Here is a 22,804-nt window from a genome sequence, read left to right on the forward strand (position 1 = left end):
AAAAAAAGGCTGAGGGAGGATATGGTTACTCTACAGAAATACATTAGAGGGGTAAATACCCAGGAAGGGTAAAGAGTTATTTAAGCTAAAAGACAAGATTGGCACAAGAACAAACAGATATAAACTGGCTATGTACAAATTCAGACTGTAAAGATGGTTTCTAACCATCAGAGGGGTGAGGTTCTGGAATAGCCTCCTAATAGGAGCTGTGGGGACAAACACTTTAGTTAGTTTTGAAAGAAAACTGGACAAACTTATGAGTGTGATTGTATGATCGCACTGCTTGTAATGGTAGGGGGCAGGGCTCAGCAGCGATCGGACTCACTTCTGGTTTATGTCTTAAGTTCCTAAAGGCTCATGCTTCAGAGTTTCAGCTGGCCATCTGCAGGGGTCAGGAAAAGACCTTAGCCCCCTCCTCTCACTTCAATGTATTCTGTTTGGCTTTTTTTCATCTCCTTCCTCTGGAGCATCAGGGATGGCCATAGCTGGAAATGAGCCATTGGATGGGAATAGCTAGGGCTCTGAGGCGGAACTAAGCATTTCTCTCTCTCAGGCTTGGCTGGCTGGTTCTTGTTCACATGCTCAATGTTTCACTGATCACCATATGTGGGGGTCAGGAAGGAATATTCCACCACATTAAATTGGCAGTGACCTTTAAGGTTTTTCACCTTTCTCTGCACAATGTGCGTACAGGTCACTTGTCAGGATTATCTGGTTATATCTCACATAATCTTTTCCCTACCACTGTGGGGATCTCAGTCCCTCTTATTCTCTGCTTGTGGAACATAATAGTCTCATCTCCTGTGGACTATTCAATTTGGTCTAATTTCAATTGTTGGGTTTAGTGTGTGGGATGGGTGGTCTGTGATACATAGGAGATCAGATTAAATCATTTAATGGTCCCTGGTGGCCTAAACTCTATGACTCTAAATGAATGAATGAGGTTGAAAATGTCCAGAATACTGAGTCTGTGGACCCCATTATGGCCAACATGGCAAGCTCCAGAATGCATAAGTATATGGCATATTGAGCCAAGGAGTTGGGATCCAAGGAACACAGGGAGTTTCTGGTGCATGATCTCTGAAGAGGAGATGGCAGGGTGCCTATCTTCCAGGATGACTCCTATCACTAAAGCAAGGAGATGAAATGTGTGCTGATCTCAGGGAAGGGTTTCTGCTAGAGGCTCCAGAAGACTGAGAAGCCATAGAGCTCCCACAGCTCTAAGTATGAATGTTCTAAGCAGAATCTCAGATGAACCAATAACCAGTCAAACAGAAACTATAGGGGAGTAACTAGAACAAAACACAATTGGTTATTCAGAGTTTCAAACAACCCTTCAACCCCACCAAAGACTGTCTCCTAAGGATTTAACCATATTATTGTGGCAGGTATCCAAATGCAAATGACTAATCCAACCATACTCCAAATTGACCCTATTCTTCCTAAGAGCCTCTGCAAACTAAAGAACCTATCTGCATTGCAGTCAACCAAATCCAAAAGCAGGATCTCTAACAGAGCCATTTTCCCCTGCACTATGGCCTCTAAGAGCATCAAAACCACAGGAAATGTCTTAACCAGCTACTTCCAAAGAACACTTATACTGAGCCCTTTGAAAGTTGAGACAGTTACTTATGCATAAGGCATACATCAACATGGGTAGATCTAGGTCAACTTAGGTAGACCTTTAAATTAAAATGTATCCCAGTCTCTTGTATTAGAATACAAAGAGACTCCTGCCAGGTGCATGTTCTGAACTAGTCTCTTAACCCTTACAGACTCTTCTTGAGAAGGACTTGTAAATATCACAGCCCCTGACTAACAGATCCTCCCTGAAGCATAAAAGGCACTTATGCCTATCAGAAGCAGGAAATTTAGCAGTGCAAGACGACGACCACCATTAAATCTCAACCCCTTTTTCTCTCTTTATTTTTTTTAAAATGGGCAAATCTAAAATCAAAGCAAAACTATATCTGAAAATTACAAAAATTAAACTAAGACTTAAGTCTATACAATACCTACCTATCTAACCTACTTATGAACAATTACAAATTATTTCGTCCAAACCAGCATGGTAGAGAACGGAAGAGTTTAGTTCCATGACTGCTTCAACAGACAAAGAGTGGAACTGAGGGAGCAGATTTATAACAGTGACATATGGAATGGTAAGTTTGAGGAAATTGCCCAGACACCCCAATACCCAGTAACTGCTGATACATGATTCTGTGGATGTGTGGCCAGGAATGTGACTCTTTTGATAATGGGGAGACAATGTCATAAAGAATAATTTTACATACAGGCATATTAAGTCATTGTATTTTTCTATCCACTGCATCTCTGTTCTTTTTTCCACCCTAATCCTCTGGTTTCTGTCCCAAAGTCTCATCTTCCTTGCACTAATTTCTCTTCTAGACCTGCCTCTTTCTCATTCCTACAAGATACACATCAATGATTGTTTAACGTAATTTAACATTTGCCTTGTTGACTTGATTGCTACTTTAAATGTGTAAACATGAAAAAGAAAAAAGTGTAATATTTAATATTAATGTGAAATTTGCTGGTTTCTACATGAAACACAGACTTAAAAACTGCATCATTGCTGGTTCTCTGTGTCACAAAATGCTATAAAAGAACATCACAGAAAAGTAGCCCTAATTTATGGTTGCTTCTCCGGTAGTCCATCTGCCTCAAAGCAAAACAGCTGCCAATGACGCAAGCTGGGAAAGTAGCCAGTCTGGCTCACATACAGCTGCATACCCTAGAGAGCAATTAATAAGTCACAGAACAGTACCCAATTATGCAAGCATTTTTGAATCCTGGGGCTCCAAACAGGGTTTAGACAGTGTGACACAGTCTGAAGAAACTGTCCGTACACAAGTACAGAGTATGCTCTTATACTATATCATCTTTCCTTCTTAGCAGCTTTTATTCAAGAATAAAGTTGCAATAATATGCATTTTACCTACAAAATATTATTACTATTTATAAGCACAATAACTGCAGTGACAGTATTAAAGCTACTAGGGAAAAGTTTTAATAATAAATTATTTAAATTGCTGCATATAAACTAAAACCCAATACCTTTATAAATTCCTTTTAGAGCAAACAAGACACAATCTTACGTGATACCTAATTTTATATCAAAGAAAAAATGAACTAAAAAATTTAATCAAGTTAATCATTCAGCAAATATCAGCCAATCAAATACGGTTTAGGCATCTGATGCTATTTTGCCCTAAATGTCTATACTCAAAGAAAATAATATATTGATTCATGATTTATTTTAAAATGTTAATTAAATTATTTAATTTGTTGGTCTTTTAAAAAAATAAAATGCTATAGAGATTAGAAATCCTTTCCAACTGCAAACTGGAAGAGAACCAAAGTTATTTTTTGGCAGCCAGCAAGTAAAGTTCATGCTGAGAGTGTCTCAGTGGATGTGACAATCGTACTATATCAACTGTATTGTTAACTTTCTCTTTTGCATAGAGGAAGCTTCCCTCACTAGTTGCCAAAATCTATCTTTGATAATGTTAACCGATTAATGGTACTGCTTTGGCAATTAGTAAAATTTATGTTCTCTAATTTTGAACCAGTAAAGAATCAGAAATTGTTCCCTACTTTTATTTACCTCTCTTAAAATTAAAGGACGATTGGACTTGCTTCAGTTGCTGGGGCCTTGTCTTCCCTAGGAAAAAGGTATGCTTTTAACATGTGTTAAACACCAGTATAGACAAGTCAATTTGCACTTTAACATTTTAGCTGGCAGAGTTCAACCCTAAGGCGTTGTGTTACTAGATTTAGAGTACACCTCTACCCTGATATAACATGACCCGATATAACACAAATTCGGATATAACGCGGTAAAGCATTGCGGGGGGGGGGGGGAGGAGGGCAGGGCTGCGCACACCGGCAGATCAAAGCAAGTTCGATATAACACGGTTTCATCTACAACGCGGTAAGATTTTTTGGCTCCTGAGGCCAGCGTTATATTGGGGTAGAGGTGTATGTCTACACTGGCAGAGTTACATTGCTGCTCAGAGAGCACTGAAAGGAAACCGCTGTTGTGTGTTCACACTGTCAGCTGCCTGCGCAACAGCATTTTCACACTTGCGGCACTTGCAACGATATTCAGAGCAGTGCACTCTGGGCAGCTATCCCACAGAGCATCTCTTCCTCTTCTTCCACTAACAGTTGTGGGAAGACTGAGGGGGTCGCAGGGCATCCTGGGTCCTGTCCCAAGATCCTGTGATGCATTGCTTCGCATCCCAGCAATCCCTGTGCTTCCGTCTGCATTTAGCGCCCTCTTTCAACTGTTTGTGTACTGTGCGCTCTGCCTCTTCAGTTTGCAGAAATGGATACTGCACTGTTGACCAATATGCTACTCGCTCTCAGTAACACGTCACGAGTGGCAGTGGAGTTATTCCTTAAACTACAAAGGCAAGAGGAGTTTGACATTGATCTCGCCACACATAGTAGCAATGACAAAAGATTGCTTGTGGCATTCACGGACATGCTGATTACAGTGGAATGCCACTTTTAGGTTTGGGAAACAAGCACTCAGTGGTGGGATCACATTGTCATGCACGTCTGGGATGACGAACAATGGCTGCAGAACTTTTGGATGAGGAAAGCCACATTCATGGTACTGTGTGATGAGCTTGCCCCAGCCCTGCAGCATAAGGACACAAGAATGAGAGCTGCCCTGTCATTGGAGAAGCATGTGGCAATTGCATTGTGGTAGCTGGCTACTCCAGACTGCTATCAATCGGTCGCTAACCAGTTCAGAGTGGGAAAGATGGCCATTGGACGCATGTTGACGGAAGCATGCAGGGCCATTAATCGCATCCTGCTCCGAAAGACCGTGACTCTGGGCAATGTGCGTGACACTGTGGATGGCTCTGCACAAATGCGCTTCCCTAACTGCGGAAGGGCGATAGATGGCACACACATTCCAATTCTTGCACCAGACCACCTAGCCCCCGAGTACATTAATCAGAAGGGGTATTTATGGTTCTGCAGGCACTTGTGGATCACCATGGCCGTTTCACGGACATTAACGCAGGTTGGTCCGGAAAGGTGCATGACACACGCATCTTTTAGAATACTGGCCTGTTGCAGAAATCTGCAAGCAGGGATTTTCTTCCCGGACCAGAAGATCACCGTAGGGGAAGTTGAAATGCCCACTGTGATCCTTAGAGACCCTGCTTATCCCTTAATGCCATGGCTTCTGAAGCCATACACAGGAAACCTTGACAGCAGCAAGGAGCAGTTCAACAACAGGCTGAACAAGTGCAGACTGATTGCTGAGTATGTTTTTGGCCATTTAAAGGCCCACTGGTGCTGCCTATATGGGAGGCTGAACCTGGCCGATGACAATATTCCAACGCTTATAGCTGCGTGCTATACACTCCATAATATTTGTGAAGGGAAGGGTGAAAGCTTCATTCAGGGCTGGACTGCTGAGGCTCAGCGCCTGGAGGCTGAATTTGAACAGCCAGAGACCAGGGCTATTAGAGGGATGCAGCGCGGGGCCATAAGGATCAGGGATGCCTTGAGGCAGCATTTGAAGCTGAAAGCCACTAATATTTGTTGCTATGCTTGGGAGTGCAGTGCTTGTAATGCTAGGAGGTGATTGTGATTGGTGCAGACAATGCACTATGAAGGTTTCAGAACATTACCTGTTGCTTTGCAGTGCTCTATTTGCTTTCAATTAATGGAATAAAGATTGCTTTCAAACCAAAACAATTCTTTTATTAAAAAACAACAACCGAAGGAGAGAGACAAAAAAACCACATAAGCACTGTGGAGGAGGGGGGAAGGGAAGTTCCCAGGAGGAGGTGGGGTCCTGGGACAGGTTAAAGATTTATGTATGTCCAGGTATCATATGCAACCTTGTCCTCTAGAGTACAGTCAAGCAGATACTGTACTTCAGCAGGGCTAAACTGCAGAGGGATGGGTATGAGTGCAGTGGGTACTGGGAGTCTGTAGGACTGGACTGTGATGAGGCAGGAGCGGAATGCAGCAGATAGAGACTGGAGACAGGAGGTTGATAAGTGTGTTGGCGGTGTTTGGGGAGCAACATGGGAAAGAGTTTTGCAACAGTGGCTGCAGGGCAGGGTGGGCATAGAGCTGCTCCGTTTGCAGTGCTAGTGGTGCCTGGAGCGTGTCCACTTGGCGCTCCATAACATTTAAGAGCCGCTCTGTGGCTTCGTTCTGGCGCGCCATGTTCTCCTTTCAGTTCCTCTTCTTGCTGACCCACTACTCCTTCAATTCTTGTTTTTCAGCTGCGGAGTGCATCGTGACCTCACGCAGAAAGTCCTCTTTAGTTCTTCGCGGCCACTTTCTAATTCTGTGCAACCGTTCAGCTGGCAATAAAGAGGGAGGCTGAGCTCCCAAGGTCATATCTGTGAAGCCAAAATGCAACTTTTTACAAAAGCAGTATTGTTTGTAACACAGAGACCACTGATTCACTGATTTAAAACACAACCACTATTCACATACCTGTCACTAACTGGCTGACCTCCAGGCAAGCACACATGAGCCACAAGACCCCCAAAATTGTGAGTAACTGCAGGGGCAGGGGAAATCAGTGTTCCAGGACCATACTGTACGCTGGGCACATGGCTCTTGGGAGAGCAGCACTGTAGGAGGGCCTTATAATCATTACTGTCCCCACATTTTCCAAAGGCTGTGTTTATTATGGAAGATATCTTGCTGCTGAGGGTGAGCAGGGAATCAGGGGAGGGTCTTCTCCAAGACTGCGGCTTCCGCCCTGGCCCTTATGTGGCTCACCTGTGTGCAGCAATGGTCCCCCCCTCCATCCCCCCACAGTGACGGCAGAGTGGTCAGGGAAATTTACCCTTAATGAGGCAAGAAACAAAAGCACCTCTGCCAAAGAATCTGCGGCAGCAAATTGCCCAGTATTTCCATGAGAGTTTGTTGGAGATCTCTGAGGCAGATTCCCATGAAGTGAGGGAGTCAATCAGCGCCTTGTTCCGCCACTCAGACTAGGCATGTGGTGGTACGCGCATCATATAGACACAAGCCTGCTTTCTGCAGCCCTCCTGCCCCCAACAACTCACTTCAGTGATTCCCAAAATCAAAGCCACTCACCAGTGGCCTCCTCTCCTGTTTGCGCTTCACCAAGCACCAACAGCTGTGACTGGCTCGCTTCCTCCAGGGTAGAGAAGATCTTGCTCCTGGCTGCATGCATCTCTGACCTCTGAGTCGCCCTCTGCCTCTGAGTCCCCCTCACATCCTCGTCCAAGATTTCCTCCTCCTAGCTCAGTTCACTCTCGACTGGCACGTGAACCACTGAAGTATCCACAGTGGCCTTTGCAGTGGAGGTGGGGTCACCACCGAGTATTGTGTTCAGCTTTGTAGAACCGGCAGCTCGTGGGCGCAGCATCGGAGTGGCGGTTTGCCTTCCGCGCCTTGTGGTAGGCATTCCGCAGCTCCTTCACTTTGACACTGCACTGCAGTGTGTGTCCCAGTAATAACCCCTTTCTGTCATGCATTGTGAAATCTGTCCACAGGTATCATAATTCCAGTAGCTGGAATGAAGCTGGGACTGGACAGCCTCCTCTACCCAAATGCTGATGAGGTCCTGAAGCTCATCACTGCTCCAAACGGAGGATCACCTGTGCGTGGAGCAGGCATGGTCACTTGGAAAGACACGCTGAGACCACTGCACGCGTCACTGAGCAAACAGGAAGGGGACTTTCAAAATTTCCAAGGAATTTAAGGGGTTGGGCTCACAGTTGGTCACCTGAGGTCAGGGCAGTAGAGTTCAAACCGACGACTGGAGAGACGAGAACGGGCATCATGGGACATCTCCTGGAGGCCAATCGCAGCGCTATAATAGATCAGGGTGTCTACAGTGGCACTGTAGCCCCAGCACAGAAAGCTGTATACCTCGGAGTCGTTTTTTTACAGTGCTGCAACTGCACAGTTTCTGTGCACTAAGTGGCTTGGCAGTGTGTACACCTTGGGAGTTATACCGCAGAAAGATGCTTTACTGCGCAGAAACTTGCTAGTGAAGACATGGCCTCAGAAGGAAAAGAACAACTCTATTCTACTTACGAAACAGGAAAAAAATTTAAAACAGAAGCATGGTATTAAAACACACACACACTAATAGTATTGTTAAAAAATGCACTAACAGTTTTCTGCAAAAATGTTTTAGATACAATATTAATGAGTGCTGACTAATATTACATAGTTAAAGACAAAACTAAGTTTCCATCACAAAATTTACAAAAAATCAGATTGACCTCAAAATTGATAGAGTAGCTCTGGGGCCAAAGATGAATATTTCTACTAGATTTGAAGTGAAATGGCTAACAGGGTTTCTGAATTATGACATTAAAATAGAGATTTTAATTTAAAAGTTCAAAAAGTCCTCTAGTTTCTATTTTTCCATGCTGCAGCTAACAGACAGAGGATAGTTAAAACTTAGTTTACTAGACTACCCAAGCAGCGATTATAGGACCAAAGTTGAGCTGACTGAGTTAACAATTTTTAAAATATGAATGTTGCTATAGCATATTTAGTTAGGCAAGCTGTTAGTTTGTCACAGCTCCACAAGCTAAGTAAGGGAGCAGCAGATGGGGGTGGGATAGAATTGTAAAGAATTTTACATATCCTGAATGATCAGGTGAACAAGGGAGAGGAAGACATTCCTGCTTAGCATGCTGTCCTCCCTTATGTAGTAAGGCCTCCTGAGGTCTGCAGTAAGGAATCCTGCTCCTCCTAACCTTATGAGATCTGTGAAGGTGAGCCTGGCTCCTCTCTTGTATGCTTCCACCTGCAGGAATAAGGTTCTTCTCCAGTAGACTATAAGGGTATGTCTACACTACGGGATTAATCTGAATTTATATAATTCGGATTTGAAAAACAGGTTGTATAAAGTCGAAATGTATGCGGCCACACTAAGCACATTAATTCGGTGGTGTGCGTCCAAGTACCGGGGCTAGCGTCGATTTCTGCACCGTTGCATTGTGGGTAGCTATCCCATAGCTATCCCATAGTTCCCACAGTCTCCCGCGCCCATTGGGATTGTGGGTTAAGATCCCAGTGCCTGATGGGACAAAAAACATTGTCGCAGGTGGTTCTGGGTACAGCCTCACCTCCTCCCTCCCTCCTCCCTCCCTGCATGAAAGCAACGGACGGCAGACAACCATTATCGCGCCTTTTTTCCTGGGTGAGTGAACACTGCAGACTCCATACCACGGCAAGAATGGAGCCCGCTGAGCTCAAGACAGCAGTCATGAACATTGTAAACACCTCGCGCGTTCTCGTGGAGTTTATGCTCAGCCAGGACCAGAAAAACGAGGCGAGGAGGCAGCGGCGGCGGCAACGCAGCGACAAGCATGATGAGGACATTGACATGGACATGGACACGGACACGGATACAGAATTCTGTGAAACCACGGGCCCCGGTGCTTTGGAGATCATGTTGTTAATGGGGCAGATTCTATCCATGGAACGCTGATTCTGGGCAAGGGAAACAAGCACAGACTGGTGGGACCGCATAGTGTTGCAGGTCTGGGACGATTCCCAGTAGCTGCGGAACTTTCGCATGCGTAAGGGCACTTTCATGGAACTTTGTGACTTGCTGTCCCCTGCCCTGAAACGCCAGAATACCAAGATGAGAGCAGCCCTCACAGTTGAGAAGCGCGTGGCGATAGCCCTGTGGAAGCTTGCAACGCCAGACAGCTACCGGTCAGTCGGGAATCAATTTGGAGTGGGCAAATCTACGGTGGGGGCTGCTGTGATGCAAGTAGCCAAAGCAATCACTCAGGTGCTACTACGACAGTTAGTGACTCTGGGAAATGTGCAGGCTATAGTAGATGGTTTTGCTGCAATGGGATTCCCTAACTGTGGTGGGGCGATAGACGGAACCCATATCCCTATCTTGGCACCGGAGCACCAAGCCACCGAGTACATAAACCGCAAGGGGTACTTTTCAATGGTGCTGCAAGCACTTGTGGATCACAAGAGACGTTTCACTAACATCAACGTGGGCTGGCGCTCACGTTTTCAGGAACACTACTCTGTTTAAAGGGCTGCAGCAAGGGACTTACTTTCCGGACCAGAAAATAACCGTTGGGGATGTTGAAATGCCAATAGTTATTCTTGGGGACCCCGCCTACCCCTTAATGCCATGGCTCATGAAGCCGTACACAGGCAGCCTGGACAGGAGTCAGGAGCTGTTTAACTACAGGCTAAGCAAGTGCAGAATGGTGGTAGAATGTGCATTTGGCCGTTTAAAAGGTCGCTGGCGATCATTATTGACTCGCTCTGACCTCAGCCAAAGAAATCTCCCCATTGTTATTTCTGCTTCTTGTGTGCTCCACAATCTCTGTGAAAGTAAGGGGGAGACCTTTATGGCGGGGTGGGAGGCTGAGGCAAATTGCCTGGCTGCTGATTACACGCAGCCAGATACCAGGGCGATTAGAAGAGCACACCAGGAAGCACTGTGCATCAGAGAAGCTTTAAAAACCAGTTTCATGACTGGCCAGGCTACAGTGTGAAATATCTGTTTGTTTCTCCTTCATGAAAACCCGCCCCCTTTATTGACTCATTTTCTGTAAGGAACCCACCCTCCCCCTTCCCCCAGCTTTCTTTCAAACCAAATAAAGTCACTATCATTTAAAAATCATTTATTCTTTATTAATAGATTAGAAAAAGAGGGAGGGAACCCGGGTGGTATTTGGGAGGAGGATTGCTGGGAAGGAAAAAGCCACAAAGAAAAGGTTAAAAAAATGACAGCCTTTTGCTTGGGCTGTCTACTGGGGTGGAATGGGAAGGTGTACGGAGCCTCCCCCCCCCCGTGTTCTTACACGTCTGGGTGAGGAGGATACGGAACATGGGGAGGGGGGAGGGTGGAACAGGGGCTGAAGCGGCAGTCTGTTTTCCAGCAGCCGTTCCTGAAGCTCCACCAGACGCCGGAGCATGTCTGTTTGCTCACGCAGCAGCCCCAGCGTTGCATCCTGCCTCCTCTGGTCTTCCTGCCGCCACCTCTCATCTCGAGCGTCTCTCCTCTCCTCACGTTGGTCCCTCCTGTCCTCACGTTGGTCCCTCATGTCCTCACGTTGGTCCCTCCTGTCCTCACATTCACTGGCTTCTTTCCTATACTTTGAAACTGTTTCCTTCCACTCATTCAGATGAGCTCTGTCACTGCGGCTGGATTCCATAATTTCAGAAAACATCTCGTCTCGCGTTCTCTTCTTACGACGCCTTATCTGTGATAACCTTCGGGATGGAGGAGGGAGGCTTGAGGAATTTGCAGCTGCTGTAGGGAGGGGAAAAAAGAGAGAATTGTTTAAAAAGATACATTTTGCAGAACAATGCTTATACTCTTTCACGGTGACCAACACTATTCACATTACATAGCACATGTGATTTCTGTGCAAGGTCGCATTTTGCCTCTTAATGCTGAGTGCCTGTGGCTTTGCTGCTAGAGATCACAGGTCTGGGCAACAGAATTCGGCTTGCATGCGGCCATGGTAAGCCATTGTCTTACAGCTTCTGCGCCCTCCTTTCCCACATACCAAGCATAGCCTGTAGAGTGCTGCAGTTTTTCTGTTAACATTCAGCAGCAGCAGCAGAAAACAAACTAACCACCCCCCCTCTCGCCATGAATTCTCTGGGATGATCGCTGTACCCCTCCCCCCACCGCATGGCTGGTATCAGGGAAGATCCCTGCAGGCACCAAACTAACCACCCCCCCGCCGCCGCCGCCCCCCTCCCGCCATGAATTCTCTGGGATGATCGCTGTACCCCTCCCCCCCACCGCATGGCTGGTAACAGGGAAGATCCCTGCTAGCCAAACGCGAAAAACTCAGGGCCAATTTCCCATCTGCACTTGGCTAACTGCAGGGAAGGATTTATTTTCCGCCACAGGCAAACAGCCCAGTAGGAACGGCCACCTCTGTCCCCTTAATTAAGTTCCCGTATTTCAACCAGGTTACCAGGAGTGATATCACTCTCCTGAGGATTACACAACAAGATAAAGAACGGATGTTGCTTGAATGCCAGCAAACACCGGGACCATACGCTGCCAGGCTTTGTCAGGCAATGATACCAGATTACTTGCTGCAAGCATGGCGTGGTCAAGTGTCCTACCATGGAGGAGGGAATAAGGATGCACTGCCCAGAAACCTTCTGGCAAGGCTTTCGGAGTACCTCCAGGAGAGCTTCATGGAGATGTCCCTGGAGGATTTCCGCTCCATCCCCAGACACGTTAACAGACTTTTCCAGTAGCTGAACTGACCGCGAATGCATCCCAAGTCCTCAGGGCAAAGTAATCATTAAAAACCGTTTGCTTTTACAACAAGTTTTATATTTTAAAAGGTAAACTCACCTGAGGTCCCTTCCATGGGGTCAGAGTCTTGGGTACTGGCTTGGGAGGCTTGAGAGGGTACTTCAGTCAGGGTGAGAAAAAGATCCTGGCTGTTGGGGAGAACGGAGTGCTGTGTGCTCTCTGCAAGCTCATCCTCATCCTCCTCCTTCTCCTCTCCCCCATCGGCAGAATCCTCAGGCGTCGCTGATGAGACTATCCCCGACCCAGAATCCACGATCACAGGTGGGGTAGTGGTGGCAGCCCCCCCTAGAATTGCATGCAGCTCGGCGTAGAAGCGGCATGTCCGCGGCTCTGACCCGGAGCGACCGTTTGCCTCCTTTGTTTTTTGATACGCTTGTCTGAGCTCCTTGACTTTCACGCGGCACTGCTCAGAGTCCCTATTGTGGCCTCTCTCCATCATGCCCTTGGAGATTTTTTCAAAAGTTTTTGCATTTCGTCTTTTAGAACGAAGTTCTGCAAGCACTGAATCCTCTCCCCATACAGCGATCAGATCCAGTACCTCCCTCACGGTCCATGCTGGTGCTCTTTTTCGATTATCAGCCTGCATGGTTACCTGTGCTGATGAGCTATCTGTGGTCACCTGTGCTCTCCACGCTGGGCAAACAGGAAATGAAATTCAAATGTTCGCGGGGCTTTTCCTGTCTACCTGGCCAGTGCATCCGAGTTTAGATTGCTGTCCAGAGCGGTCACAATGATGCACTGTGGGATAGCTCCCGGAGGCCAATACCATCGAATTGCGGCCACACAATCCCTAATTCGAAATGTTAAAATCGATTTTGGCGCTACTCTGCTCGTCGGGGTGGAGTACAGAAATCGATTTAAAGGGCCCTTTACATCGAAATAAATAGCGTCGTTGTGTGGACGGTTACAGGGTAAATTCGAATTAAAGCTGATAAATCCGAATTAAAGTCGTAGTGTAGACCAGGCCTCAGACTTAAATATAAAAACTGGAAATTCCCACACCAAAAAATTCATAACTTTAATGTTTCGGGGTACATAATGTTAATTACCTTTCAAGATTGTTAAAGTTAAAAAAAATAACTAATGTTCAATCCCCAGGAAATTCAGATTTAGTTTATGTACTTCCAGAAAAAAAGACACAGAGGCACACTCAAATAACCACTAGAACCTCAACCATGCCCCCAAAAGACACAACGAAAACCAGAACTCATACTTGGTAGTGGGAACAGCGTTCTATTATACTGAACAATCATCAGCAAATGCAAATAAAGTAGATATAATGCTATAGTAGCAGCTGTACTATTCATTCCTGGGGAAGGAGGACCTTGTTAAGGTATATGAAAATGGTAGCTCTCAGATATATAGGTCTTAGTGTAAAAACCAAAACCCCTCACTCTTGTTTGAGCAAAAATCCATACAACTGTAGCACCTGGAGCACTCTCTGGTGTCCTAAATAGCCATCAGCTAACAAGAGGATCTTTGTGGTAAAAACTTCACCAATTAATCTATGTTCGATATCTGAATTTGAATCCTTCCTGCACTATCAGACATCACTTATGGAACAAATAAAATATAGTGTCTTACAAAGAAACCAGTGAGACAATGCAGAAACAGCAAGCCATCAATTAACTAATACAAATATACACATTTAATCAAAGAGTAGTAGACATTATAGGGATTTAAAAAACCATGTCAACCTTGTTTTTCTGTGACATTATGTTTATTACATTATGGTAGAGCCTGGACGACTCAAAAAGGAGAGAGACCTCACTGTGTAAAGTACTATGAGACATATCTGAGGACACAATCTTTCCCCAAAAAAGTTTATCATTTAAGAAGTTGACATTAAAGCTAAAAATGAACACTTTCACTGAGCAGCCATCTTCTGCTTAAAGTGACCATAAAAGGAGTTTTTAAGAATTAGGCTTGTGTTCTGCCCCATCCCTTTTTTAAAACCTTCTCTCTCCTTTTCTGAGATTCTTTGTATTTCTTAAGTGAAAAATCTGGTTTTCCCTGACTTTACTGGAGGACTTTGGGGGATCTCAAAGAATGTATATTGTTAGTTCTCACATCTTTAATGGAAGTAGTGGGTGTGCTGAACCTTTAACAAAGGCTTCTTTTCTCCAAAATATTCATTAGGCATTGAAGTTAAATAGATGTTAAACAACGAAAGTAAAGTTTGTAAAGTCTCACTAAAAACTACTTCTCTCAAACCACTCAACTTTCATTTTCTTGGTCCTTGGGATATCATTTCACTAGCTTTTTATCTATCATATGGTGAATGTTCCAAGCTAGAAAAGACCTTAATTTCTAATGTAAAAACAAGCAGAGAAAAAAAATCTTCTTTAATACATCAAAAAGAAGCAAAGGCATCACAATGTCAATTTTGTTTTTCCTTTTATAAGTCACCTTTTATATCTTCTGAGCATTTCTCTAATGATCAGTTTTCTGTGGTTTGGATGGTGAACACTAAAAGGATATTGCATTCCCAACATCTACAAATTTTTAAAATGTTTTTAAAAATATATTCTCAACCACACAGTGTTCAAGAGTTTATTAGCTGGAGTTCAGTAAATTATGTTAACAAATTCAGTATTCACTGAAGTTACATTAACAATCAATGCCATAGAACTTGGATTTGAAGAACTTAAACTGTATTACCAGAACATGACATAACTGTTATCTGTGAACCTAGCCTTATAAAAGTAGTAAGTGTCAGAAACCTGGCTTTCAAAATTATACGTTTTGACAAACATTTCTTGCAGAAAAGACAAAGAATAGAAGATTAAAGTTTGCATTTAAATCAAGACAAGAAAGAGAAGGTTACTCACCTTGTGAAGTAACTGAGGTTCCTCGAGATGTGTGTGCCTGTGGGAGCTCCACTTTAGGTGTTTGTGCGCCCCTGTGCTCGTAATCAGAGATTTTTGGAAGCAGTGCCCAGTGGGATCGCACATGCGCGGTCCCCATCTCGCGCCGTTTCAGGTGGTTAACTGGCACTGTGCGAATGACATCTCCCCCCCACCACCACCATTCCTTCTCTACCGCAGAGCCTAAACAATAAACTCCAAAGTAAAGGGGAGGAGGGAAGGTAGTGGAGCACCCAGAGAGGGACATATCTCGAAGAACCTCAGTTACTGCACAAAGTGAGTAACCTTTTCTTCTTCGAGTGCTGTCCCTGTGGGTGTTCCACTTTAGGTGACTTCAGAGCAGTACCCTCCGATGGAAGGAAGGGATTTTGGAGTTGAAATAGTAAGAGAAGACAGTACAGTGAGCCCAAAGGAGGCACTGGATGTTGCCTGTTATTGTGAGGCGTAGTGCTGCATGAAGTTATGGACAGAGGCCCAGGATGCAGCTCGACAGATGTCCGTAATGGGTACATTGTTAAGAAGTAACAGAGGTCAATAGGGCTCTGGTGGAATGCATGCGAATCTCCTCAGGGGGTTGCTGGTTGCACTGGTGGTAGCATAGTTTTATGCAATTGGAGATCCACTTGGAGCGCCTCTGTTTGGATATGGCGCTCCCCTTGGAACATTCAGTGATTGAGATGAATAGTCTGGGTGATTTACGAAAGGATCTCTTTCTGTCTATAGAAAAGACTAATGTCCTCCATACGTCGAGAGTATGGAGTGTAGATTGTCTTCTATCCTTGTGGGGTTTTGGGTAGAACGTCGGTAGGTAAATGGGTTGGTTAAGGTGCAGACAACTTTCGGTTGAAATTTAGCGTGTGGTCTCAGGGATACTTTATCTTTAAAGAAGATAGTGTATGGGGGGTCTGCCATGAGAGCACCCAACTCTCCTAGCCATCTGGCAGATGTAATGACCACAAGAAACACTACTTTCATAGAAAGGTGTAGTAAGGAGCATTTGGCCATGGGGGAACCAGTGAGGGCCTGGAGAACTAGGTTGAGGTCCCATGGTGTGGTAGGGGCGCATAGGTCAGGGTAGATGTTAGTGAGACCTTTGAGGAAATGCTTGGTGAGTGGGTGTGCAAAGACAGAAAATTGATCTACTTTATATGAAGGGCTGTGATAGTGGAAGGCTGCACTCTTATGGAGAGGCCTGACCTTGTAAGTTCTAAGAGGTAGTCCAGTATTAAAGGTAAGGAGGCTGAAATGGATGTCAGCTGTTTTTGTTGGCACCAGATATCAAATCGCTGCCACGTGTGTAAGTACATGCAGCGGGTCATTGCTCTCCGACTGTTAAGTAATATGTTTTGAACATCTTTGGAGCAGGTCAACTCAGGTCCCTTCAGCCATGGTGGAGCCAGGCACTGAGATGGAGCCTTTGTGGGTCCAGATGCAGGACGTGACCTGCGTCCTGCGACAGTAAGTGCGGCAGGAGCAGGAGAGTGCATGGTGGATGTACTGTCATCTTGAGAAGGTACGGGTAACAGGTTTGTCAGGACCATGCGGGGGCTGTTAGGCTTACTGTGGCTCTGTCCTGTCTGATCTTGTGGATCACTCAGGTGAGGAGAGGAATGGAAGGGAAAGCATATAGGAGGGGGGCGTTCCACTCCAGAAGAAAGGCGTCGGCTGTAGAGTGCATGTTGAGACCTGCTCTGGACCAAAACTGGGGGCATTTGGTATTGCGTGGGGTTTCAAAGAGGTCTATCATTGGGAATCCCACCTATTGAAATATGTGCAAAAGCATGTGGTTGTCGAGCTCCCACTGGTGGTACTGCGAAAAATGTCTGCTTAAGGTATCCACCATGATGTTCTGGCATACAGGTAGGTATGATGCTGTGATGTGGATATTGTGTCTGATGCACCATTGCCAGAGTCTCATGGCTTTTATGCATAGGGAGTGCAACCATGCTCCCCCTTGTCTATTTATATAAAATATACAAGCCATACTGTAAGGATCTGAATGGCCTTGTGTTTGATGATCAGTAAGAAGTGGGAGCAGGCATTGCAAATGGCTCGCAACTCTAACAGATTTATGTGGAGAAGAGATTCCGAAGGGACCAACAGCCCTGAATGGAATGCGGATGCAGGTGTGCCCCCCACTCCAAGAGAGAAGCGTCTCTGATGATGGTTAGTGTTGGTGTCCTCTGAATGAAGGGCACCCCTGTGCAGATGTTGTCTGTTTGAGTCCACCATATTAGGTAGTTTTTTATTTTATTCGGCATAATGAAGCGTTTGTTTATGCTGTTCTGTGTGGGACATAGTTTAGACAGAGCCATGCTTGCAAGCAATGCATGTGTAATCTCGCATGTTTGACTACGAAGGTCGTGACAGCCATGTGGCCAAGAAATTACAGGCATGTTCTGGCAGATACCTGTGAGCTGTTTCGAACTGTGGAAATAAGGTTGGTCAACATTGCCTTGGCAGAGAGGCTATGTATCCAGGAGAATTGAGATGGGCCCCAATGAACTCTACCTCTTGTATTGGGGTGAGGGTAGATTTTTGTGCATTTATTTGGAGACCTAATCTGATAAAGAGCGTTACCGTCAGTTCGGTGGCTTGTAACACTGCCTGCAGAGTTGGTGCTTTCAGGAGACAGTCGTCTAAATACGGGAATCATACGGGACTAGGCAATTTCCAAATGGTTGGGAGAGAGTAGATGTTTCCAGCATAGAAAGACCTGGGGTTCTCAGGCTCTCGACCAAGGCTTCAAATTTGTTGCCTGGATGATGATGGGTGCGACGCAGCTGCGGAGGAGTTGGTTGTCATCTCCTCGATGGCCTCTGTTTGCAGCCCTGTGATTCATACGGAAGTTGTTGTGCATAAGAAGTGTAATGATAGCATTGGGGGGCATAGTAACTCCTGTTTTTTCTTGGTTCTAGGTGTGTAAATCCCAAGAGACCGAAGTGTCACTCGTGTATCTTTGAGCATATGAAGATAATCACTGGTCTTCGCAGCAAAGAGTTTAGGCCCCTTGAATGGTAAGTCTTCGACCGTGGATTGAAGTACTTTAGGGAAGCTGGAGAGAAAGAGCCATGAGGCTCTTCTCATTACCACCAAGGTCGTTACTGATCTCACAGCTGTGTCTGCAGAGTACAGTGCAGCCTGGAGGATCTGTTCTGGAGATGAGTTGTCCCTCTAACACAAGTGCTGAAAATTGTTTTTTTTTTTTTTTTTTTTTTTTTTGTCGTCAGAAATAAAGTTGGTAAATTCTAAAAACTTTGTGTAGTTATTATAATCATATTTTGCTAGCAAGGCCTCATAGTTAGCGATGCACAGTTGTAATGTAGCCAGAGAATAAGCTTTACAGCCAAAAAGGTCAAGCCTTTTCCAGGCATTATCATAAGGTGTATTCTTGGGCTGTTGTTGTCTGCGCCGCTCATGGACTGCATCAACCACCGGTAAATTGTGTGTAGGATGAGAGAATAAGAATTCCATGCCCTTTGCTGGTTGGAGGATCAGTTGTAGGGGTCTGCCAAATGGTCTTCACTGCTTCCATTATTGCCTTGTTCATAGTTAAAGTGATTTTGGAGGAAGAGGATATATTCAAAATGTCCACAAGTTTGTGCTGTGTTACTTGAACCTCTTCCAGAGAGATGTCCAGGGAGCTGGACACCCTTTTAAATAGGTCCTGTAATTGTTTGAAATCATCCCCCATATTAGGGGGAGGAGGTACGATAATATTATCTGGGGAGGATGATGACTGGTGGATAGGTGGGGCCCCTTCATGATCATAAGGTTCATCCTCCTCTTCCTCCCCCTGTCCTGCCTGTTCTGAAGGAACAGGTGCTGAAGGTGCAGGGCAGGTGACTGGTGCACACTTAATCCAAGTGTGGTGGGCAGTCCCTGTTGAGTGGGGTATATGTCCCATTGGTTCCAGTATGCCCATTGGGGTGGAAGGGGCATAGGTGGGCCCCATGGTTGGCCTTACCACTGTGAATGTGTAGGAGCAGTGCAGTAAAGCCCCTGAGGTGGCACCGATTTGGACAGCTCTTGGTGGGGAGGTGTTTGTGGAGGAGAATCCATCTGCCCTTCCTCTTCCTCCTCATCACTCAAAGGAGATGGAGTAGAACGTGATTGAGTCGCAAGCAGACACTGTGCCAACCATGCCAGGTCGTGTCGGTGCCAACAATGGGAGAGTCAGGCGTACAGCTAATAAAAAGATCTTTGTGCTGTAGAAACTGCTGCAGTGTTTGTGTGGTCTTCATCAGGGGCTGCATGATCATCGGTGCCATGAACAGTGGTGTATATGTCGGTGCCGGGGGCTGTACCGGAGCGGTGGCCAAGTCTGCACTGGGTGCCGAAGAATGGGGCACAGTATGAGCCAGTGCTGAGTCCCTGTGATTTGATCATGTCAGTCCTGAGGCATGGTGTTTAGATTCACCCTTAGAGCCTGTGTGCAAGCTGACTCATTTAGAGTCCTTAGCTCCTGCAGTATCATCAGTGCCGGATGGTCCTAGTACCTCAGATTTAGGCACTACCCCTGCGGTCGGTGCCGATGCTCTTTGCCCATTCACGGAATGGCTCTTTTTGGTTGATTCCTGTGGTGGGGAAGCAGTTACCTGCTTCTTGGGATATTTTGTTAGAGGGTTGAGACGAAGCCTGCTTGGTAGAGGAAGGACCCTTGCCGGAAGCCGTGGTTGGGGAGGCTTGTCTAGGAAGCCGGTCTGAGAGACTTCTCCACGAGGAGGAGCTTTAATTGCAAGTCTCTCACTTTTCTTGTCCGGGCCATTGGCTTGTGGCAATGAGGACACTTCTGCATTATGTGTGCTTTGTGTAGGCAGCGCACACACTGATCGTGTCCATCTGAAACTGGTACAGAAAGCCTGCAGGTGAGACAGTGTCTAAAGCTCGAAGAACAAGGCATTCCCATCAGGGAATACTGTTGCTCTCAGAGGGGCTGGCTAGCTTAAAAGGGCAGATGAAAAACCTAGTGTCTAATAAGAATAATAGCAATAAATTTAAAATATATATATATATGGGCGATGGGAACAAAGAAAAGTAATGAACTAATAACCATAGTAAATAGCCCAAGTAGAACTAAATAGCGAGCGCTGCTGGAGCTCCAACTTGAAGCCAAAGGCGGGAGAGAAGGAACTGAGGAGGGGTTGGTCGTACAACACTAGTTTACCACCTGAAGCAGCGCGAGATGGGGACTGCACATGTCCGACCCACCAGGCACTGCTACCAAAAATCTCAGATTATGAGCACAGGGCCTCACGAACACCTAAAGTGGAGCACCCAAACGGACAGCATTCAAAGAACTTAATGATTCACAACTTAGTTGAATGAAAACTCATAAAAAGATGGCAGTAAAATGTAAAGGTTTGTCTACGCTTGTAAATTAATTCAGATTAAGGTAGGGTGTGAATTTAAAACACAATAACAATTGCAGAATAACTCCGTGTGTGGGTACTAAGAATGCTTTGTTCCAGTTTAAATTTGGCTTAATCCACATTAATAACTAGTTCCAGTTTAGTTTACTCTTATTCCAGAATAAAAGTGTACATATATGAAGTTATTCATGAACAGCTATTCTGGAAGAGTTCCACATGTATACAAATCCTAATAAATAGCTTTATACTGTCTGGATTTTGAGTAAAAATACACCACCTCACTCAGTTTAATGTACTGAATTCCAAAACTGATAAGGAAACAAAAAAATCCTGTCTCACTGGTACAGACTGGTAGCAACTGTAAGTATAAATATTTATAGCTCAAACTGATCAAATAAAATTTAAAAAATAGCATCAGATGCTATTTTCTATATGAGCACACCTCTTCCTGTACCAAAAAAAACCCCAACAAAACAAAATCAACCTCTGTTCTGTGAGTTCTTGAACATGAAAACAGTGAGAATAACAGTTTCCTGAATCTATGCTAAATAATGACAAAGGTAAGGTGATCTTAATTATTGCCATTGTTACCTGTACCACCTATAATAAATTTAGCCTTGCAAAACTGTCAAATTTTGACAACGGAGGCACAAAAATCTACTTGCCCACATTTAAGCTGATGAAGACAAACTAATAAACCTGTCAAAAAAAGGATCAAATATTTAGATGGATATTAAGAATAGTCAGAATTAGACAGGATACATATGTACAAGGAATATAAACCTTCATGCTGTAAGACATAAGCCAATGAATAACTGTGTGAGGTCAGAAAAAACTTCCTACATTGTGGTATTGTTGCTTAATTACACTTTTGCTTGAAGCCAGTGTTCCTAACAACATATGTTAAGCAAGAGGTCATTACTGTCAGCCTCCAAGAGAACCCCAGTGCTGGAGGGCCATGAGGAGAAAGCATGGGACCAGCTACACTGGTCTTACTCCAGCCAAGCACATCCCTAAGGTCACTTTGCATTGTTCTGGTACACTTCGCAATGCTCTGGTGCACAAAATGGTCACAATGTAGGGCAGTATGGGGCTACAAATCTTCATTTTAATAACATTTTCTTTTGGTAGGAGCTCAGCTATTACTGTAATGAGTGTGATATACATATTTTATATGGTGTATGACCAAGTTCTAGGGAACAGTAGCATCCTGCAGTTTTAGTATAGTAAATTCCACTCCAATAATAAAGGTTTTAATTAAACTAACTTTCACTGAAGGAAATAGAATTCCGTTATATGATTTACAGGAGATAGCAATTTTTATTTGCATGGCTGTTGCTGAAACAAAATCCAAGATTTTTTAAAATTCCTTACTAGAGTAAAATAAACCTAGCCAATATTTTTCATCTACTGTAACAACATCCGGCTAGTTTTTGAGCTAGGAGTTTGTTTTTCTGGCTTGTGCTTGCATGTTTAAAAAAAATATAGTCAACATAATGACAAACACATGTTTGCAGGGGAAAAAATGCCACTAGCTGAGGAAGGTCATAAGTATTACGTCGAAGATGAACTTTGTCCCATAATAGCACATTTCAAGCATGAATACCACATTTCAATTGAAAGCAGTTTAGCAAATTTTTATCAAACGGGAAAAAAATCTTGATGAAATCTTTTTCATACATCAGCCATAGCTTTTTTGCACTTTGTGACTGGCACAATTTTCCCTAAAATGCAGTAAGGAATTACTCAGGTTACTAAATAAGTTATTTTAATAATTGTTCAAATAAGCAGGACTGCAACATATACTATTGAAGTTAACATTCTACATACAGCAAGATTTCTCTTTTCCTTTAAGAAAAATCATGACTGAACAGAACAAAAATTGCAGTCTGTCACTAGGAATTTCTTTTAAGAATTTGTGAAAAATCAGTTGCCAGTTACAAAAGAAAGCCTTCCTACACTTACAATTCCCAGATTTAAAAAAAGAAAAGAAAAAGAAAAACACACACACACAACCACCACCTTAAATTAACCATGGAGTTATGATTAGTACATAACAGTGACTGCAGTCCCAGACTGGATTAAACTGCTTTTTAAAGACAAACTTCCCTTTTCATTTTTTACTCATTATGTTACTTCATGGCAAAGTTACAATGGTTTGGAAGCCAAAACTTTGCATTTCCATACCAAATTTGTTTGAATTTCTTTTAAGTTAAAATTAAAGTCTGAATAGTTTG

General features: G+C 44.4%; 2 protein-coding genes across 2 annotated transcripts in view; both read right to left on the bottom strand.

The window, feature by feature from the left end:
* PDE3B (phosphodiesterase 3B) overlaps positions 1 to 22,804 on the bottom strand; it is a 279,698-nt gene that overhangs the window by 166,874 nt on the left and 90,020 nt on the right. The window lies entirely within an intron of this gene.
* Positions 10,502 to 12,443, bottom strand: LOC128836691 (SRRM2 protein homolog rsr-2-like). Its single transcript, XM_054027192.1, has 2 exons — positions 12,368 to 12,443; positions 10,502 to 11,296 (listed from the first exon to the last, which is right to left on the bottom strand). Exons 1-2 carry the CDS (start codon positions 12,381 to 12,383, stop codon positions 10,791 to 10,793), a joined length of 522 nt encoding a protein of 173 aa, XP_053883167.1. The 5' UTR covers positions 12,384 to 12,443; the 3' UTR covers positions 10,502 to 10,790.

Source organism: Malaclemys terrapin, chromosome 4 (assembly GCF_027887155.1).
Source record: "Malaclemys terrapin pileata isolate rMalTer1 chromosome 4, rMalTer1.hap1, whole genome shotgun sequence".
In the NCBI taxonomy this organism is placed as follows: Eukaryota; Metazoa; Chordata; order Testudines; family Emydidae; genus Malaclemys; species Malaclemys terrapin.